Source organism: Propithecus coquereli, unplaced genomic scaffold, assembly GCF_000956105.1.
Source record: "Propithecus coquereli isolate 6110/MARCELLA unplaced genomic scaffold, Pcoq_1.0 Scaffold529, whole genome shotgun sequence".
NCBI classification, from domain to species: Eukaryota; Metazoa; Chordata; class Mammalia; order Primates; family Indriidae; genus Propithecus; species Propithecus coquereli.
Genome location: NW_012151163.1, coordinates 930,128 through 948,467, shown reverse-complemented (window position 1 = coordinate 948,467; position 18,340 = coordinate 930,128). Strand labels below are relative to the sequence as shown.

The 18,340-nt window shown below is 50.9% G+C and overlaps 1 protein-coding gene across 1 annotated transcript in view; it reads right to left on the bottom strand.

The window, feature by feature from the left end:
- The window catches only part of TRAPPC12 (trafficking protein particle complex 12), an 89,518-nt gene that overhangs the window by 37,854 nt on the left and 33,324 nt on the right, over nt 1-18,340 (bottom strand). Inside the window, exons 4-5 of the mRNA XM_012656956.1 lie at nt 9,643-9,756; nt 6,302-6,440 (exon numbers count right to left, since the gene is read on the bottom strand). Of these exons, the coding sequence (XP_012512410.1) occupies nt 6,302-6,440; nt 9,643-9,756 (253 nt within the window). The remainder of the gene's footprint in view (nt 1-6,301; nt 6,441-9,642; nt 9,757-18,340) is intronic.

The window sequence follows — 18,340 nt, the reverse complement described above, 5'->3', positions numbered from 1 at the left end:
AAAAAAATTACAAAACAAAACAAAACACCTCTCATGAATACAAACCCTATAGTGGGAGAAACAATCTGTTCTATTCTATTACAAACAATCCGTTTGTAATAAATACAAAATCAAAAATACTTTAATTAAAGGAAAATTAAGGCTATTACAGGCATATGAAGAATGGTTCTCAAAAAAGAAACCGTGTGGGACTTTGGAAAGGTATTTTAAAGCACTAACATGAAAAGTAATTCTGAAGTTGTCAACATTTCAGACAAACAGACAAAAACAAGAATACTTTTGGTGCTGGGCAAGGCTGGTGCCCGATGACCTCACCACTGCTTCTCCCCTGTGGGGCGGGATGGCGGCAGGCCTCCAGGGAGGGCTGGACGCGGAGGCGGCAGCGACAGTGGCCAGCTGAGTGTGTGGGGAGATTACTGGGGCTGTCTGTCTACACGGCCAAAGATTCTGTGGATAGGGGTCCCAGAGACCACACGCTAAGCCGACTGCGTATCCCATTTCACTCCCGCTAAAGGTCAGCCAAGCGGCTGGTGGCTCAGGAACTCGAGGGCGCACCGGGAGAGGGTGCGCATTTGACACGTGCGCTCGGGGATGCGGGGGCGGGGGGTGCCTCAGAGCTCCTGAGGCTCCAGGTAAAGAGATGCACGTCAGCTACTGCGTAGACTCTTCCTCCAACAGTGCATCTCCCAGGGCTGTCTCCACAGCCAGCAGCTGGTGTGAGCAACAGTGCGCCGCAGCCCAGACAGGAAAGCGAGTCAGAAAGCTGTGCGTGGATGCCTTTACTTGTCTCGACCTGCCTGGCCATGACATGCGGATGGTCAGTTTACGTCAGTCTATTATTCCTGATGCAATGGTATGTGGAAGCAAGACGATACTCCTAAAATGTGTTACTTTTCAAACAAAACTGGTTATGTTGGTATTTTTAATTTAGAATTTTTTTCAGGGTTGGAAATGGTATTTCCCAGAACATGAGAAAATATTTCCAAAATACATGACACAGCATTAAATACCTAAACTACAGAAAGAACATCAACAAATCCACAACAGAGAGATAACCCAACAGAAACACAGGCCGGGACTGCGAACGTGTGAGCCCCTGAAGAGGACGCCCCAGCAAAGGACACGAGCACTGGGCAGGAGTCAGAAAGACGTAAGTCAGGACAAGAGGCAGAATTTCTGACCCACCAGGTCACAGTCCGACTGTGCTCAGCGCTATACAAGGAGGGAAACAAAACATACACTGTTGTTGGGAGTGGAGATTAACATAGCTACTTTGCAAAGGAACTGGGCTGTTTCTCATAAAGCTGAAAACGCAAACGCCACGCTACCTCACAACGCCACTCTTGGTTTATATTAATGCCTCAGAGAACCTCTTGAACGCGTGTACAGGGAGACACGTACGAGGATGTTGATAACACCGCTGCTCTTGAGCCCAAACTGGATTGATCCTAATTGTTCGCCTCATGGATGTGGACGGATATGAACGAGGTTAAGTGGGAAAAGGAAAAGCGAAAGGAAGAAAGATGCTTCATGAATCACGTTTAAAAAGCATGTAAGACAATACTCTCTTGAGATCTATAAGAACGTCTGCATTTCCGTGCGTGTGTATGAAGCGAGTGTGTAAAAACACGATCCGGAAGCAGACCCAACAACTCCACACTTGTGACTGCCTCCGGGAGGGGATGAAATTGTGGCACAGGCTGGAACAGTAACGAACACTTTCATTTATTACAAAAAAGGTCTGAAGCCAGTATGAAGAACGGTTATATTTGTTAATTGAATGTTAAAATATTTGTATTTAAAAATCTGTTAAAATAGTAAAATAATCGTAAAATAAAAGTAAATAGTAATTAGATGCGAACAATATAGAAAAATCAAAATATCTGAATGTGCACAAGTCATTCGATCCGGAAAGAACGGTGACGTCCTGTGTAGCTAAGGAGCTCTCTGCCTGAACCGTGACTAGGACTCGCAGATGGGGGACTCTGCTTTAAAGTCAGAGAACTACAAACAGGAAGGGCGACTTTAAGATATACTTATCTTCTTCTCTGTCCCTGGAGATACATGATACATGGTATCACTATGCGACTGAAGCTCAATTTTTAGAGATAAGACAGTGGCTAAGAGCAAGTTTTCTGCAAACTATTTTTATTCTTGTTGTCTTGACATCTTTCTACCAGCGTGACCAACCCCGATCCTGAGTTTCCCGAAGCCGTATGACAACCAGACAGAAGAGTCAGCTGCTGAGTTTCATGTGCCAAGTCTGAGGTCGCCGAAGCCGCACGGCCTTTACGTGTGTCTCGCAGGGAGGCAGGGAGCTGCCACTTAATGAAAAGATGTGACACTCTGCCCGACCCTCAGCCGGCTGGTTCCTAAACACCAAATCTGAGCCTCTAATGACTCCCCTCCACCCACTGGATAAAGTCTGACAAAAAGCTCCTGGGCCCTGGGTTCCAGGGACGGATATACAGCCCACGAGGGGAAGACGCAATGCGTGGAGCGGAAGGGGAGCATCAGAGGAAGCAGGGAGAGCCAGTGAAGAGAGGGGCACCGAGGTCACAGTCTGCTGCCACTCAGACCGTGTGCGGCTCTGACCACTGTCCTCACGGCTCCTCCTGGAGCAGGAGGGAGACTCCCAAGCCACCAATTGAAAGACAGTGCTAAGTACCAGGAAGCAAATCTGTCTTTTTTCTTTTTTTTTTTTGAGGGCAGCTGAAAGTAATTGACTAAATTTGGTAGAAATGTCAGAGAACTATATTGGCCACAATAGCGTTCGTTCCTTTCTTGGATGAAAATTTAAAAGAAAAAAACTTTATGATTTTTACCCACAATTCATTACATGTCTTGTTATGAATATTCTGAATGGGTAAAAATTATGCCCAATATTTAAATGAAATATATTAAAGCTCATTCATAAAAATTATTTGTTTATGTCGTTAAAGCCTCCTTTTTAAAGCACATTTTAACGACTTGCTTTGCTTATGTATTGCAAGCTAAAATGAAATGAATGAATCAAAATCTTACATTTATGCTTGTTACACTACAAAATGAGAAGAATTAGTAAACATTCAGCGTATTATTGTGGATGAATGTTAATACACTTTAGCTAAAACATATGTATGATTTATGTCTATCTCATAATTTAAATTAGCTGCTTAATGATGCATAGCTACTATCTTCTCTTTACTCACTTACCAATGCAGTTTAATTTCAGGCAGAATGAGACGATACGTTCCTGCGCGTCCTGAGGAAAGAAGTCCTCAAACAGGAGGGGAAGGAGGACAGGCAGTTCCACACCTGAACTAAGAGCTTTTATTCCTTATCTTAAAGGAAGCTCAGTGTCATCTCCATCAAACTTCTCTCTTAAAGACGGTGAACGTGCAGCAGCGTGTTCAGTACGTTACAACGTGGCACCTACAATGGGATGTTGAGCATTCAGGGAGGCAAAGACCAGAAGAGACGGGAGCTGGAGGTTTTGGTTTGGCCACCAGAGGAAACACCTGCCTTTCAGTCTTACTCACAAATGCAGAAGCAGCTGACGTCTGCATCGTTGTTCTGAACGTACAATCCTGTTGTATGTGGACCTCAACAGGAAAAGACACCTGAGCACCTCATGCAGCCGCGGGCCGGGGCACCTGGAGTTCAGAACCAGTACGAGAGGGGCCTGTGTGCTCAGAGTCCTGAGTTTTCGTTGGCAGCAGACAAGACACCTATCAAAATCAGCTGCCGATGCCCAGGTCCAGGCAGAGAGTCCCACAGAAGTGGGTCCAGACTCTCGCCTGAGTGTGAACGAGGCGGGAAGGGCAGGGCTGGAGGAGACGCTGGGGCTGTAGTCAGCCTCAGAGGGAAAAATCGTTTTTTTTTTTTTATGCTGAAGGAAAACATAGCTGCCCATGATAAGAAATATGGGAACAGTCGTCTCTTGACTATCAAAGCCTCCAGGCATACTTGATTAAATAGAAACATCCCCAAACTTCCCCATTTAACAATGCCTTAAACCTTTCTATCTTTTCATCACAACTGTTAAGAAAGGACAGGCACACTCCTCTTTTTGGGCTGAAGTTTGCTCATGGTCTTATATGCAAGGATGACTCTCCGATGGCTACAAAGTGGCAATGACACAGTCAGGGAGCCCTGTTAATTTACAAGCTAGAAGCGTATTCCTTGAACAACCAGGGTGGCTGCATCTCTGAATGCACGGGGCTGTGGGAATCACCTACGTGCGGAGTGGACGGGTGAACTTCAGGGAGGGACACAGGTGAGATGTATTCATGGAGACGGAGGAGGATAAAGCCCTGCTCCCCAGTGACCGCGCTCACAACCAGGGTGCGGGAGAAGAAACATCTGGAAGGAAGTAAAGACGTGTTTACCCAACCAGGTCAGTGATGCCAACAAGGGGCACCTCAGAAAGTCCTAGAAGCCCTCTGACCTCACTTCCTCCATCTGTTGGCCACGCCCAGGCAGATGGGCCATATTCTGAGCATTCTCCTGGCTTCGGTCTGTCTTTCCCTGGGCATGTGGAAGGCTCATAGGACGCACAGGCTACTGGGTGTGAGAAGTGTCACATGTCAAGGCCTGAGTCTACGTCCACAGACAACAGTGCAGCGGAGTCCCATTCCGTGGACGACAGCGTCGTGGCTGGTCCCTCTTGACTGCATCTGCCCCACCTGGCTTTGGTTCGCTTCCGCGAAATCATGCCGCCCGGCCAAGACAATTTCTGGTTTATGTGCTGTTTTAGGTATTAAAACTTACCTTTCTGATTTTTCTTTTCTACAAGGGGTAAATTCCTTTGATCATAAGGAAGAAACATTTTTGATACTAGTGAGGCTAAAGGTCAAAAAGCATCCCACACCCAAAATGATAAAAGTCCTCTTCCATTCTGGGGTAACTCAGGACTATACTGACTGGTTCCCACCAATGCCGCGTGAAAGGAAACGCTGACGGGACGAAGCATGGAGGACGGAAGACACTGACCCCCGTCCTCTCCTGTATCCTCCAGGGAAACAGAGCCCGGGTGTTGAGGAAAGAGCAACACAAAAGCAGCTGAAAGATGTGTCTTTACTTCCGGCCTTCTTAGCTCATCTCTTTACCTGCCAGTATCAACCGAGTTAAAAAGAATGCTGATTTAAATGTTTTGAAACTTCTATAGCAATTATTGTCTTTATCATTAAGCAAGTCTTTATACTCTCTTGTACTGTTATATTCTGCATTTTCTACCTCCAGTTAGGCTCTGAGTTTCCTGACAACCAGGACCACTCTTTGTAGCTCCACTGTGGCATCCAACAGATGCCGACCGCTTGATCTCACAAAAGAAGAGCAGTGTTCGAATGTCACATGTGTTACTGGTTAATTCAGAACAGAATAAGAAAAACAGCAAATGCAGCAATTATAACCATGTGTCAGCCACGGTTCCAAGGAAGTTACCTACATGACATCATTTAATCTTCATGACGCCCTAGGAAGCAAGCAGGATTATCAGCTGCTCTACCAGTAAGGATACTGGGCACAGAGACACCAACGAACTAGCCCGAGTTTCCCGAGTCGACCAGGAAGTCTGACTGCAGAGCCCGGGCTTTCAGTAACCGAGCTTCCACTGCCTCTCCAGAGACATCCTTCCGAGACTGTTTTCTGTTTCACGTGGGGTTTCAAACATATTTGTAAGGTCCTCCCTCAGGGGGCGTGCATTCCCCACTTCAAGGCTCCCGGTTGCCCAGGAGGTCTCCGTAGTCTGCCCTCCCCGCCTCACTTCTTATTTCTTGCCACCCTCCTGGAACTGCCCTATGCCGTGGCCCAGGGTTTTCCAGACAATGGTGCGACTGTAACCCAGTGGGTGGGCCATAACCAGATTTTTAAAATAAATTAAATCAGAATAGACAGTAATAGAAAACATCACAGCGTGCGCCACGTGGTAAGGCTGAGTATTGTTTTAGGAATGTTTCTGTTTCACTTATATGCACATATACGTGCTAGGCTGTGATACGAAATTACTTTTTGCCGTGCAGCACAGTTCGAAAGTCCACCACCCAAGTCCCCGCAGCAAACTGCACCACTTTGACGCAGCAGGTGCTTGATGAACGGCTGTTAGATGAACACACGAACGCAGCAGTGAGCACTGCTAGGTCAGTGGATTTACAAAGCCGAGTGAGATCATTCTGTGAGTCAAGGCTTGTTGCAAGGTACTTACTTGACTTTTCAGGACTGGGCACATAAAGAAAACGGAGGATACCTAATCATTCATAAATCAAAGCGAAGCACAGCAAAACATATGCAAATGCACAAATGCTAACCATCACTGCCTTACCCCTGCGCCCAGGATATACATGAGGGTAGTATTCATAATACAGATCCGGCTGATCGAGATTCCCGAAGGGTTCGAATTCCATTTCGGCATTCTGGAAAAGGCCCAGCTTCACTAGCAGTGCCAGCCTCACAAACCAAAGCTGAAAACACAAAACAGAATGGAACAATAGGTTATCTACGTGTATCAGTTTCAGAAATTCCTATTTCCTATTAATCGGTATCAGAGGTTGATCTCTAACATTAAAACAGGGGCTAACCTAACCGTCCATCTTTGCAGCTTTGCATAACCGTGTTTGTAAAAATACTCTGGCAGCTGGGCATGGCAGTACACGCCTGTAGTCCCAGCTACTTGAGAGGTTGAGGTGGGAGGATCACTTGAACCTAGGAGTACCAGTCCAGCCTGGGCGACACAGCAAGACCCCATCTCCAACAAAAAAAAGAAAAGAAAAAAGAATCTTGAGGTTAATAATAATGATGTACACAATTTCATACTACTGTTTACTCAGTAAGTAAACAATACGCATTGAGCAGAGTGTGTGTGCAAAGCACCACACCAGGTTTGGGAAGATAAACATGCACGGCCCCTCGCAGAGGAGTTTACCACCTGGAGGGGGTGGGGACCGATGGCAAAAATGGGCGGTGCGGGGGGCAGGAGAGCAGGGTGGGCTGTAGGTAACTGGGCCGTGCTGGAGCACAGCTCTGAGAGGTGCAGAACTTCCGCAGGCCACTGGCTAAGGAAGGGCCCACGGACGCAGGGCATGGTCGGAACAAACGCCCAGTGTGGACGGCGTGGGAAGCGCCTGAGCAAGGGGAGGTCCCGCGTGGCCGGCACGCATAGTGCAGTGAGGAAACTGGGAATTCTCGTCAGAGAGCTCCAGGGTCAGGACTTCTAGAATTATAAGGTACCGCCGGATATGACCTAATTCATTTTCACCTTACCGATGAGAAAAATGAAGTGTGTTCAGCGCCCACGGGTGGATGAGTGGATAGAGAAAATGTGGCGTGCATGCGCAGTGGAATACTACTCAGTCTTAAAAAGGAAGCCCTGTCATGTGTGGTGACAGGGATGACGCTGGGGACACTACCCTAAATGAAATAAGCCAGGCACAGAAGACAGACGCTGCACGTTCTCGCTCACGTGCGGATCTAAACAGGTTAGACGCGTCGAGCGAAAAGTAGAATATGGTGGTTCCCAGGGATGCTGGGGAGTGCTGGTCAAGGGACACAGGATTTCAGTCAGACGGGAGGAGTCGGTTCAAGAGAGCAATTGTGCAACACGGTGACCACAGCGAATAACAACGTATCGTGCACTTAAAACTGCTGAGAGAGATTTTAAATTTCTCATCACAAAAAAAAACCCCAAACGATAAGTACGTGAGGAAATGTATATGTTAATTAGCTTATTTTGCCATTCTACAATGTATCCATATGTTAAAGCATCATGATAAATATATACAATTTTTATTTGTCAATTAAAAATTAAAAAAAGAATTCCTGAAATAAGCTTAAAAATGAAGTAAAAAAGAAGCAATTGCTAAAGATCATATAGCAAGTAACAGAATTAAAAGATGAGAATCAAACTGAGTCTAAGGGTCTTATTTTTCTTTTTTTATAGATGGGGTCTTGCTATGTTGCCCAGGCAGGACTTGAATTCCTGGGCTCAAGGAATCCTCCTGCCTCAGCCTCCCAAGTAGCTGGTACTGCAGGTGCCCCATGCCTGGCTCAAATGATCTTCTCGTTGTTCGTCTGTGTGACTATGGTGTGGAAGGTTTGAGAAGATTACATTTCATTTGGCAGGCAGTGGGAGGCTATTCACAGTTTTTGATCTCTTCTGTTTCCAGCCTGGGCCAGTTCACCCTCCTTAGGTAACCTGGTGGTGCCCTCTCCCAGGAGGTCACCACAACGGTACCGAACTCAGTGTGGACACCAGATCAGCACAGCGCACTACAGCCCGCAACTCCTGGGCTCAACTGACCCCGCTCAGCCTCCTGATCAGGAAAGCAAGATGATCAAAACTGTGCTCTAAGATCATTTTGGCGGCAGTTTATCGAATAAATGTGCGTGGACTCGAAGTAAGTTCACACAGGTGGCTAAAGCGACATTCCACTGAGGGCCTGAACTGGGCGTGGTGTGGCTTTGAGAGAAACAGAAAGAAAATAACCTACGATTGAGCAGATCAACGGATGGAGAGGCTGGGACGGAGGACGCGTGTCTCGAGTTAGAGCTGCTCTTACCTTTCCCCTACACCGGCGGTCCCCAACCTTTCTGACACCGGGGATTGGCTGTCTGGAAGACAGTTTCCCACGGAGAGGAGGGGCGGGGGAGGGCAGGGGGTGTCGCGGCCTGGCCTCCACCTCAGACCATCAGGTGCTGGGTTCTCACGGGGAGCGCGACCCGGGTCCCCCGCACGCGCCGTGCGCGGTGGGGCTCGAGCTCCTGTGCAGGTCTGAGGCCACCGATGATCTGAGGCGGGTGGGGCTCGGGCTGTGGGTGCAGGTGGGGCTTCGCTTGCTCGCCCGCTGCTCCCCCGCCGCTGTGCGGCGTGGTGGTGGTCCTGCAGCCCAGGGGTTGGGGACCGTGGCCGTACACGGTCCCCTCTTGGGGGAGGGGACTGAAGAGAAAGGAGGCTGCCTGAAATAAGCAAGCCATCGGCTCTCCCCAGAGTCATTCCTCTCACAAGCTCTTCAAGCTTTCAGAGTGTCTGGTGATCCGTTTAGTTCTGGGGATTCCCAAGTAAGTTAGAAAATCTGTTTAAAAAACTCCCCAGGAAAAGGTAAAAATTTATAAAATTTCGCAGCTGTTCCTTCTCGTCAGAGCTTCCTTTCATTTACAACTCTATTTTGTGCATTTCTTTTTATTTTTTAAATTTTGGAGCAAGTGATATTATTACACCAAGAAAAGCAAACCCACGGTACGTGGACGCTCACTCCCAGGGGCAGACAGAACCGACCGCTCACGCCGCTGTTTCCAGACACACCCAGGGGTCCTGCACCGGCTGCCGTCACCAACCGGGAGAGGGCAACCTCCCTGCCAGCCTTAGACCACAGCTCGTCTCCACTGTGACAACAAATGCTGAGCACCCAGTGAGTGAGCTTCTGGGGTGCACAAAGGCTACTTCATAATAGGGTACAGTGAGAATTCCAGCTCCCGTGGGTATAACATAAACAGCGTAAACAAGAAAGGAAGAAGCAGGGCAATTTCATACTGAGATTAAGCTCAGGATAGGAAAATCCACTTTTTTGTGCTCAAATTGTTCTATTGGCATGAAAGGCCACGATCCCTTCCATGTCCCCAAAGTGTGATAAGCCCAAATAAAAGTACAGCAACCAAAGGTGTTCTAACCTGCAGCGAGTCTGTCGTGTGGCTGGTGGGCAGCCCGCTCTTGCCGTAGCCCTGGCCGTGGGCCGTGAGGAGGCGTCCGCACAGGTCCACCGCCGCCCTCCAGTTTCTGCAGCTCTGCAAGACACGAGGGAATGTGTGACCCAAACACACGTGCAGGATATGACGGAAGGCGTGACCCAACAGCCACCAGGCACGGCTGCCTGCTCCGCTGGAAGCAGCTCCATCCAGCCATCAGTGATCGTGGCGAGGTCAGTCAGCTGGCCGGCACGGAGGGCAGTGCCATTTGTCAACACTGCACGTGTAATCAGGCAATAAGAGAGCCAAGCGGGACACAGTTTGAGATGATAAAATCATAAAAACATTAAAATTCAACAACTGAGAGAACACAGAAGACTTTTACTGGAAAGCTCCCCCATCCTCCAGTCTATAAGACTGGTATCCTTTTTAGTCAACTGAAAGTCAATGATTTAATTTTATGCTACGTGTTACATATATTTATTTGTATCTGTAAGAACTGCACGTGACTCTAAGTGGTTTTATATGTTCAACATAATTCTAATTTACCAATATGAAAAAAAAATCAATGAACTATGCTAATATCGCATCTTATAGGCCAGTGGGTCACTACAGAGCATTCTTCACGTGACTTCTGGCTACAGCTTCACCAGGGAAAGGCTGGCTGGCATCACATACTGGAGCATTAACTTGGACTCCTGTCTTTGTCTTTTCCCTTATGCAATGCAGGAGGGAGGGGCTACTGGACAAAGGAATGGGAACATATTACCAGAAAGAATGTCTACATCTTTTAAGAAGCTAGAACTGGATACTCAATATGTATTTTTCTCAATATAACAGGCACTATCTTTGAATACCATAGGCGTGCCCATTTACGCAGTCGGCCAGCAAACAGCCTTTCAGTATCTCCCGCCTGGCAGAGACCGCAGGCTGGGGGTGGGGGATCGAAGCGTGAATGAACACCATGTCCTTGACTCATTAAGTGTAGGATCTAGCAAGGGAGACAGACATTAAACAGGCTGTTTTTTAAGCATTAATTAAATGATTTTGTGTGCAGCCATGTGCTTCTTTAGCAAGAAGTTTAGGAATTTACATACTTAAAAATACATGTTAGAGCACGTCACACACCTCTTCTGCATATTAACTCCCGTGTGCACCGCTCCCTCTCAACATCTTCTCGTGGCGCACGAGGACACAGAGGACACGGGCCTCTGCTAGTGAAGAGCCCCTGAGGAAAACGGTTCTCCACTTCTCACGGAAGTAGCTCTGCAGCCCCTTCTTTGGGACTCCCCGGGCGGGAGCTAACGGTGTCTTCTAACTCCGCGGGAGGTGGCTGCGGCCGAGGGCGCGTGCTGAGTGTGTGATGTCAGGAGCGTGGAGCTCAGGCGTTTAGGGGCCGTGGTGCGCTGTCTACTCTTGTGGGCTCCATTCGCAGAGCTGAGCTGTCCATCCCACCTCAGCGACGGGGATTAAATGAGGTAATGTAGCAGCGCCAGGTATGAAGCAGACGTTAGAAATGTTAACAGTGCAGTTAGAAAGTTCCCAAGTTGTTGCTGCATAAATCCAGCCTGTTCTTCCCATTTAGTGTGAATTAATGATTTCTTTTTATAATGCTGTCAGCAAGGACCAACACGACCTCCTTGTGGAAGAATCTTTTCTGAGTACGTGTTGGCGTGTGCAGGCTTAGTGAAACCGCACGTGTGGGGGAAGGGACTTCAGGACAGCCGGCTCTATTCTTGGTCAGCCCGGTGACCTGACGCGAGCCACCGGCTGTCCCTGGGCCGCGGGCATCTCCGGCTCCTCCAGGTCTTTTCTGGGGTCAGGAGTTCATTTTCCTCTTAGCTGAATAACGTTCCATAGCATGGATTACCAGTTTGTCCACTCACCTATCTTGGTTGCCGCTAGTTTTTGGCAACCATGAATAAAGCTGCTATTGACGGTGTGTGTGGGCTTAATTAGGTGAAATACCTAGGAATATGAGCAATAACCGAATTGCTTCACTGCATGTAAGAGAATGTTGAGTTTTGTAAGAAACTGCTGGATTGTCTTTCAAAGTGGCTGCACCATTTTGCATTCCCGCCAGCAACGAACGACAGCTCCTGCTGCTCCACGTCCTCACAGCACTGGACGCCGTCAGCGCTCTGGACTTTGGCCATGCTAGCAGGCGTGTTGGCAACTCACTGTCGGAGGAACTCTTCCACGTTTTCTCCCACGTGTTTTCCTTATACTGTACCTGCTGCCGCCCGGCAGTGAGCGGCAGCCTCCGCGGCTCCAGCCAGCCAGCCAGGCACTAACGGGACAACTCAAATGTGATCCCTTCAAACGAATCTTGCATTTTTTTTGTTTTTGGTGATGAGGAGACTGCACACGCACGATGCAGCCAGCTTCCCACTGCTACCACTGCCCCGCCATGCACGTCACCTGCGCCGCGAGCCTGCGCTCTCCCTCACCAGCTGGTGCAGCCGCTTAACCGACGCTGAGAAGCACTGGTCAAACGTGAAGATGGAACTGGTGCCACCTTCCCCCAACCTGTCCAAATTATGGCAAAACAGTTTCAAGTACTACAGGATTTCTGTGTTCTGGTTGACAGTCCAGAAATATTTTTAGACTGGTTAAGATAATTTACTGAAACTATCTCCAAATGCCTTCTCTAGTCTAAATTCAATGCAATAATCACTTTATATAATACAAACAGCTATGTATATTCTCTTTGAATTGCAAATGTGAAAAAGTGAGAGGGAAAGATACCCTGCCAAGTTTGAACCAGTTCTATTTATGTATCTGAGCAGATCCTGTATCCAGGGGCAATTAATTACTGCTCGCTTCCCCGGTTCCCTAGGCTGAACATTCTGGGCTCTCCTGCTAGTGGCCTCTCTTCTAAACACAGAGGCTGGGGCGCCCTTCCCTCGGGAAGTGACCTACACTGCGGATGGGGAAGAGTTAGCCAGGGAGGAGCAGGCATGGGGAGCACGAGGAGCACAGTGACGGCTGCATGGCCTGAGGGGACACAGTGGGGACGAGGGGACGTGGGAGGCAGGTGAGGCTGAGCCGTGCAGGCCTCTGCAGGCTTCTGAGAGCGCAGGCCACAGCAGTGTCACGTCACCACACCCACATCCCTGCAGTGAGGGGTGACATTGAGGAACCTGAGCAGATGTGGATGGAGCAGTCGGGAGGACGCCCCAGGAGCCAGGCCTGGCGCTGGCCGTCTGTGTACATCCTGCGGGCTGGATCCACCCACGGCCTGTTCTGTCCACACTGCTGGAGTCCAGCCTCACGCATCTGTGTGCGTGCTGTCGAAGGCCTCATGCCACCATGGACCAGATGGGCAGTCACAGCAGAGACACTATATAAGCAGAAGGCCTAAAATATTTACCCTGTGATCTTTTACAGAAATTGCTGGCCGACCTCAGTCTAGACTTTTTCATGGGTCAACAGCTCGTTTCCTTTTACTTCAAAGAGGACCGTGGACAGTGTCGGCCCGAAGTGGTTTGTGACAGGTCCGTGAGGACAAGCAGAGAAGCTGACACGTTCACATCAATGAGACAAAGCTCTGTCTGCTGAACGCAAGGATAACAAAGAAGGGGCCTGTATTTGGTATATGTTTTCCCATTCATTTTCCCGTAATTAATTGCTCTCTATACTGAATTTTACAGAAGTTGTAGTCTGCTAAAGATTAGAAGTTTTTTTATTTTTATTTTTTGAGACAGAGTCTGGCTCTGTTGCCCAGGGTAGAGTGCCGTGGCATCAGCCTAGCTCACAGCAACCTCAAACTCCGGGCTCAAGCAATCCTTCTGCCTCAGCCTCCCCAGTCGCTGGGACTACAGGCATGCACCATCATGCCCGGCTAATTTTTTCTATGTATTTTTAGTTGTCCAAGCAATTTCTTTCTAATTTTAGTATAGACGAGGTCTCGCTCTTGCTCAGGCTGGTCTTGAACTCCTGAGCTCAAACGATCCGCCCGCCTCGGCCTCCCAGAGAGCTAGGATTACAGGCATGAGCCACCGCACTTAGCCAAGATTAGAAATTTCAAAAAAATACCAGTCTCTTCAGCACTGAGCCTGAGCAGGGCAGCAGAGGGCACGGGGACCTGACCAGGCAGTGGTCTGCCGCAGGGCACGGACTCTGGCTTCTGCTGAGTGTGTCAGGTGGGTAGGGAGGCCAGCCCTGAGACAGGGACAATGGAGGGCACAGGCTCAGGAATGGGAACTGATCTGATCCGATTCTTGAGGTGTTGAATTAGATGGGCCTTTCAGACATCCAAGAATAGAAAAGCTAACAGCTGTATGTTAGGCCCAGAGCTCGAGAGGAGGGGCCCCAAGATGGTCCAGAGCAGAGGGGAGGGGCCCCTGAGATGGTCCAGAGCAGAGGGGAGGGGCCCAAATTGGTCCAGAGCAGAGGGGAGGGGCCCAAGATGGTCCAGAGCAGAGGGGAGGGGCCCCTGAGATGGTCCAGAGCAGAGGGGAGGGCCCCAAGATGGTCCAGAGTAGGAGGGGAGGGGCCCCGAGATGGTCCAGAGCAGAGGGGAGGGGCCCCCGAGATGGTCCAGAGCAGAGGGGAGGGCCCCAAGATGGTCCAGAGCAGAGGGGAGGGGCCCCTGAGATGGTCCAGAGCAGAGGGGAGGGGCCCTGAGATGGTCCAGAGCAGAGGGGAAGGGCCCCGAGATGGTCCAGAGCAGGAGGGGAGGGGCCCCAAGATGGTCCAGAGCAGGAGGGGAGGGGCCCCGAGATGGTCCAGAGCAGGAGGGCAGGGGCCCCGAGATGGTCCAGAGCAGAAGGGAGGGGCCCCAAGATGGTCCAGAGCAGGAGGGAGGGGCCCCGAGACGGTCCAGAGCAGGAGCGCAGGGGCCCCGAGATGGTCCAGAGCAGGAGGGGAGGGGCCCCGAGATGGTCCAGAGCAGGAGGGGAGGGGCCCAGAGACGGTCCAGAGCCGCAGAGGCAGACGTTGCTGGTCCCGGGTGACCAGGGTAGAGAGGGCTTCCAAGTAGCAGCCTGAGGGGAACTCGCAGCTTCCTGACGGAGTTGTTACTAGTGGCCCTGTTGAGAGCTGGCTCCATGGAGGATGGGACTGGAAGTCAGACGGGAAGGCGGCTCCCAGGAGCTCTGGGGAAGGCCGGTGCCTCCCGGCGCAGGGGAGATGAGGCAGCGGCAGAGGTGCCGAGAGGCTCAGCGTGTGTTGAACCAAATGCGTGGCTGTGTGAGAAGACAAGCGAGGAGGATCTAGCTGGAGAAAGGCTGATCACACGTCAGAAAGGAAGGGTGAGCGATGGCGTGAGGTTCTGGAGGTCAGGAGGGCTCTCGGGCTGAGGGAGTCTGCAGCCAGGACACCTGGTGCAGACCTGGCAGGTGCGTGTCTGGGACTGGGGCGTGAGTGGCTCCTGCCTGTGGCCTCCACGTCTGCTCCAAAGCTGGGGAGGTCACTCATCTTTCAGATGAGGAGGACGGGGTGGAAAGGAGTACAGATGGCTTAGAAAGGATGGCCGTGCCACGGTGAAGGGCCGCTGGGAGCTGAGGAGCGTCAGTTTGCAGATGCCTGGCTGTGGGGCTGTCTCTAGCAGTTCCAGCTGCCAGGGAGCTGGTGCAGAGGAAGCTGGAGGCTGAAACCGAGAGCTTTCTGAGACGTGCGTGACGGAAGGACGACAGCGCGAGCCTGTTCGGGACGCTGGTAGGAGCACTGGGGACCTGCGGACCACGGACACCGAGCCGGGAGAAGCGGGACGTGAACAAATGAGGAGCAGGTGCGCAGGCCGAGAGCAGGGCAGTGGCCAGGACGCACAGGAGGCAGAAGGACTTCAGGGGGCGGCGGCCACGCTGGCTGGTGGGGGCTGCTGTGGTGGGAGCAGCCCTCGGGCACTGGTGACATTGCTGGTGGAGCCGTGTGGGGGATCCCAAGGCCTGAAGCGGCCTGAGTACACGGAGATGCTCCGTGGAGGCCAGCAGCTGCAGGGACTGGGGCGCTGGCACCGGCCAGCCCGTCTCTGTGGACCCCAAGGTCGCCAGGTGAGGGCGCAGGTTTGGCAGCAGTGAGTGTCAGCTCACTCGCTATCATTAGCTACGTGACCCCAGATGAGTCACTCAACACGGCCTCAGTCACCTCAAAGTGAACTGGAGATGTGAACAGTCTGCGTGGTTCCTGTGGGGTCAACAGTCAATACCCAGGATGGACGTGAGACCACGCTGGGAACAGCGCGGCGCGTGAGGCACCATGAACGCCAGCTGTCCCCTCCAGGCTTCCTTCCCGCTGCAATGTCGTGACTCACTCACACACGTCTTGCTGCTCGACTGTAAGCCCCTCAAGTGTATGCGCTGTTACTATTGTTTTTGTCGTAATAACATTACAAAATAAATATTATTATGAGCAGTTGTGAAAATGAGAAACCAAGGTTTTGATGTAGCCGCGAGAAACGTGACCCCCAAAAAGGAGAGCAAAGAAGGTGGCGGGGCAAATGCCGCAGGAACCTGAGTCTCACCGCTCGTTCACAGGGATGTACTGAGCACCTGCCACGGGCCAGGCGCTGCACCAGGCTCAGGGACCTGTGACGAGGGGCCCTCTGACGTCAAGTCATAGAGGTTAGACCTTAGCTCCAGGCAAGAGGGGCCAACGAGATGCTGCTAAACGGAAGAATGTGCTTTGAAATAAAAATTTTGAGACATCGGCCTAGTGGCAGTGACGGGGAATCTGGAGGAGAGCAGCAGTCAGGAGCCACGTCGACAGGCTGGGCCCAGGCATGCAGGGCCTGCGCAGACCACAGCGGGAGCATGGCCCGTGGGGCAGGGAAGCTGGGGACAGACCAAGGACAGAGCTGGTGTGATGGGGTCACTAGTCAGACCGGATGAGAGAGACAGAGAAGCCACCTCGTGAACAAAACACTAACATTTAAATCTGAGCGGTGGGGCAAGTCCACCACTGCCCACACAAGTGGGCTGCAATGGGGACGTGGCAGAGATCAGTCAAGTTTTATGCAATTACAGAAGACGGTGGAACTGTCAAATCGAAGTGTCTAGTAAACGTGCAGGCGGAGGCTGCAGCTCAGAGGAGAAGACACACTGGAGGAGCGGGTTTGGGGACGAGCACGCACAGGTGAGAGGTGACCTGTGAGACAGGCCCTCCAAGGAGAGACAAGGAGAGAGAGAACAGAGGCCACCAAGCACTTAAGGAAGGTGCCTGGGGAGCAGGGACACGGTGGGGGGAGCTCAGTGCTGCCACACTCAGCTCTCTGGGGTAGGACTGTTGCCTAGAGGACATCAGGAAGCTCACGGAATATGCCCAATGTCAGGATACCAGCAACTTTTGGGGAAAGGAATAAAAAAATCTACCTGTGGGAGTTACCGCGAGCGTCGCCTGAGAGGCCAAGACGGATCGTTCACAGGCGGGGTGGCAAAGCCGGCTTAGCTCTGTGTGACGCTGCAAGCAGACGCACCCAGTCCCTCCCTCACTCGAGCAGCCCTAACCCAGCACCTGCAGGGGTGCGCCGTGGGCCAGGCTGCAGGACTGCAAAGGTGAATTTGGTATGAGGGACCGTCATATAGAATGAGTGACTGCCAAACAGTGTGCTGAGATAAATACAGACATTTCTTGACTTACGATGGGGCTACGTTCCAACAAATCCATCGTAAGTTGTACACACACATACAAAAGCACATATGGCTGGCCCTCTGTACCTGCCACAGTTTAGTTCCAGGACCCCTGGGGACACCAAATCCCTGGGGGCTCAAGTCCCTTAGCCAGTCCTCCGCATCTGCGGTTCCGCACCCGAAGGGTCAACCAACCGCGGATTGGAAAGGTCGCCATACCTGCTGTGCTTTTTATCTGCAGCGGGCTGAACCACGGATGCAGACGCCGTGGACACAGAAGGCCCGCCGTATGTGCATATCTACACACACACAACACACACGGATTCATAAACTCATGGACACCTACTGCGGGAGAAACTACCTGCGCCTGGTGGGGCAGGGTGGGAGTCTTGTAAGATGAACGAGAACACTTGGAGTGGATGAGGAGACCTGCACCCCACACGGGGCAGAGGGCACAGGGTGGGCGCAAGGTGGACGTGCATGACAGCCCGCGAAGACAGCACTGGCACCTGAAGCCTGTGGACTCACGAGAAAGGGAGCTAATATATGGCAGAGAGCATTCGAGGTGCTGCAGAGCTGGGGTGACTGGGGGGACGGAGTTGGGGGATGGCGGGGGTGAGGCTGGCTGGAGCCAGAGGGCAGGAGGGGACGACAGGATCCCCGAGGGCTGTGGGGGGAGAGATTCCAAAGACTAACCCTCTGAGTGGAGTGACTGCTGCCAGGATCACGCCGATGTGTTTATCTGGGTTACTAAATGAAGTGAGATTTCTTCCGAGATAACATGTGCCTGCTTTGAGCGACTGTGTACGATGTGCTCTGGCTGCCAAGTGGGTCGCATTTCCCAAAGCTGAATGAGCTTAATCTGCAGTCCTACGTGCTGATGGAAACATAATTAAGTCACACATGCAACATACTATGTGCTAAAAATTAATTACATCCTTGTAACAGTTTAAATTTATGATCAAACATTTCAAATAACTCAAAAATGTGTGAGGGGGTACCGAATTGACTGATTTTTTGGGGGGTATTATGTGAACAAAAAGGGCTTTAAGCTAGATGAGTGAATCATGCACAAAGAAATGGGCCTGAGTTAGCATGGGGCGGGGCACGGC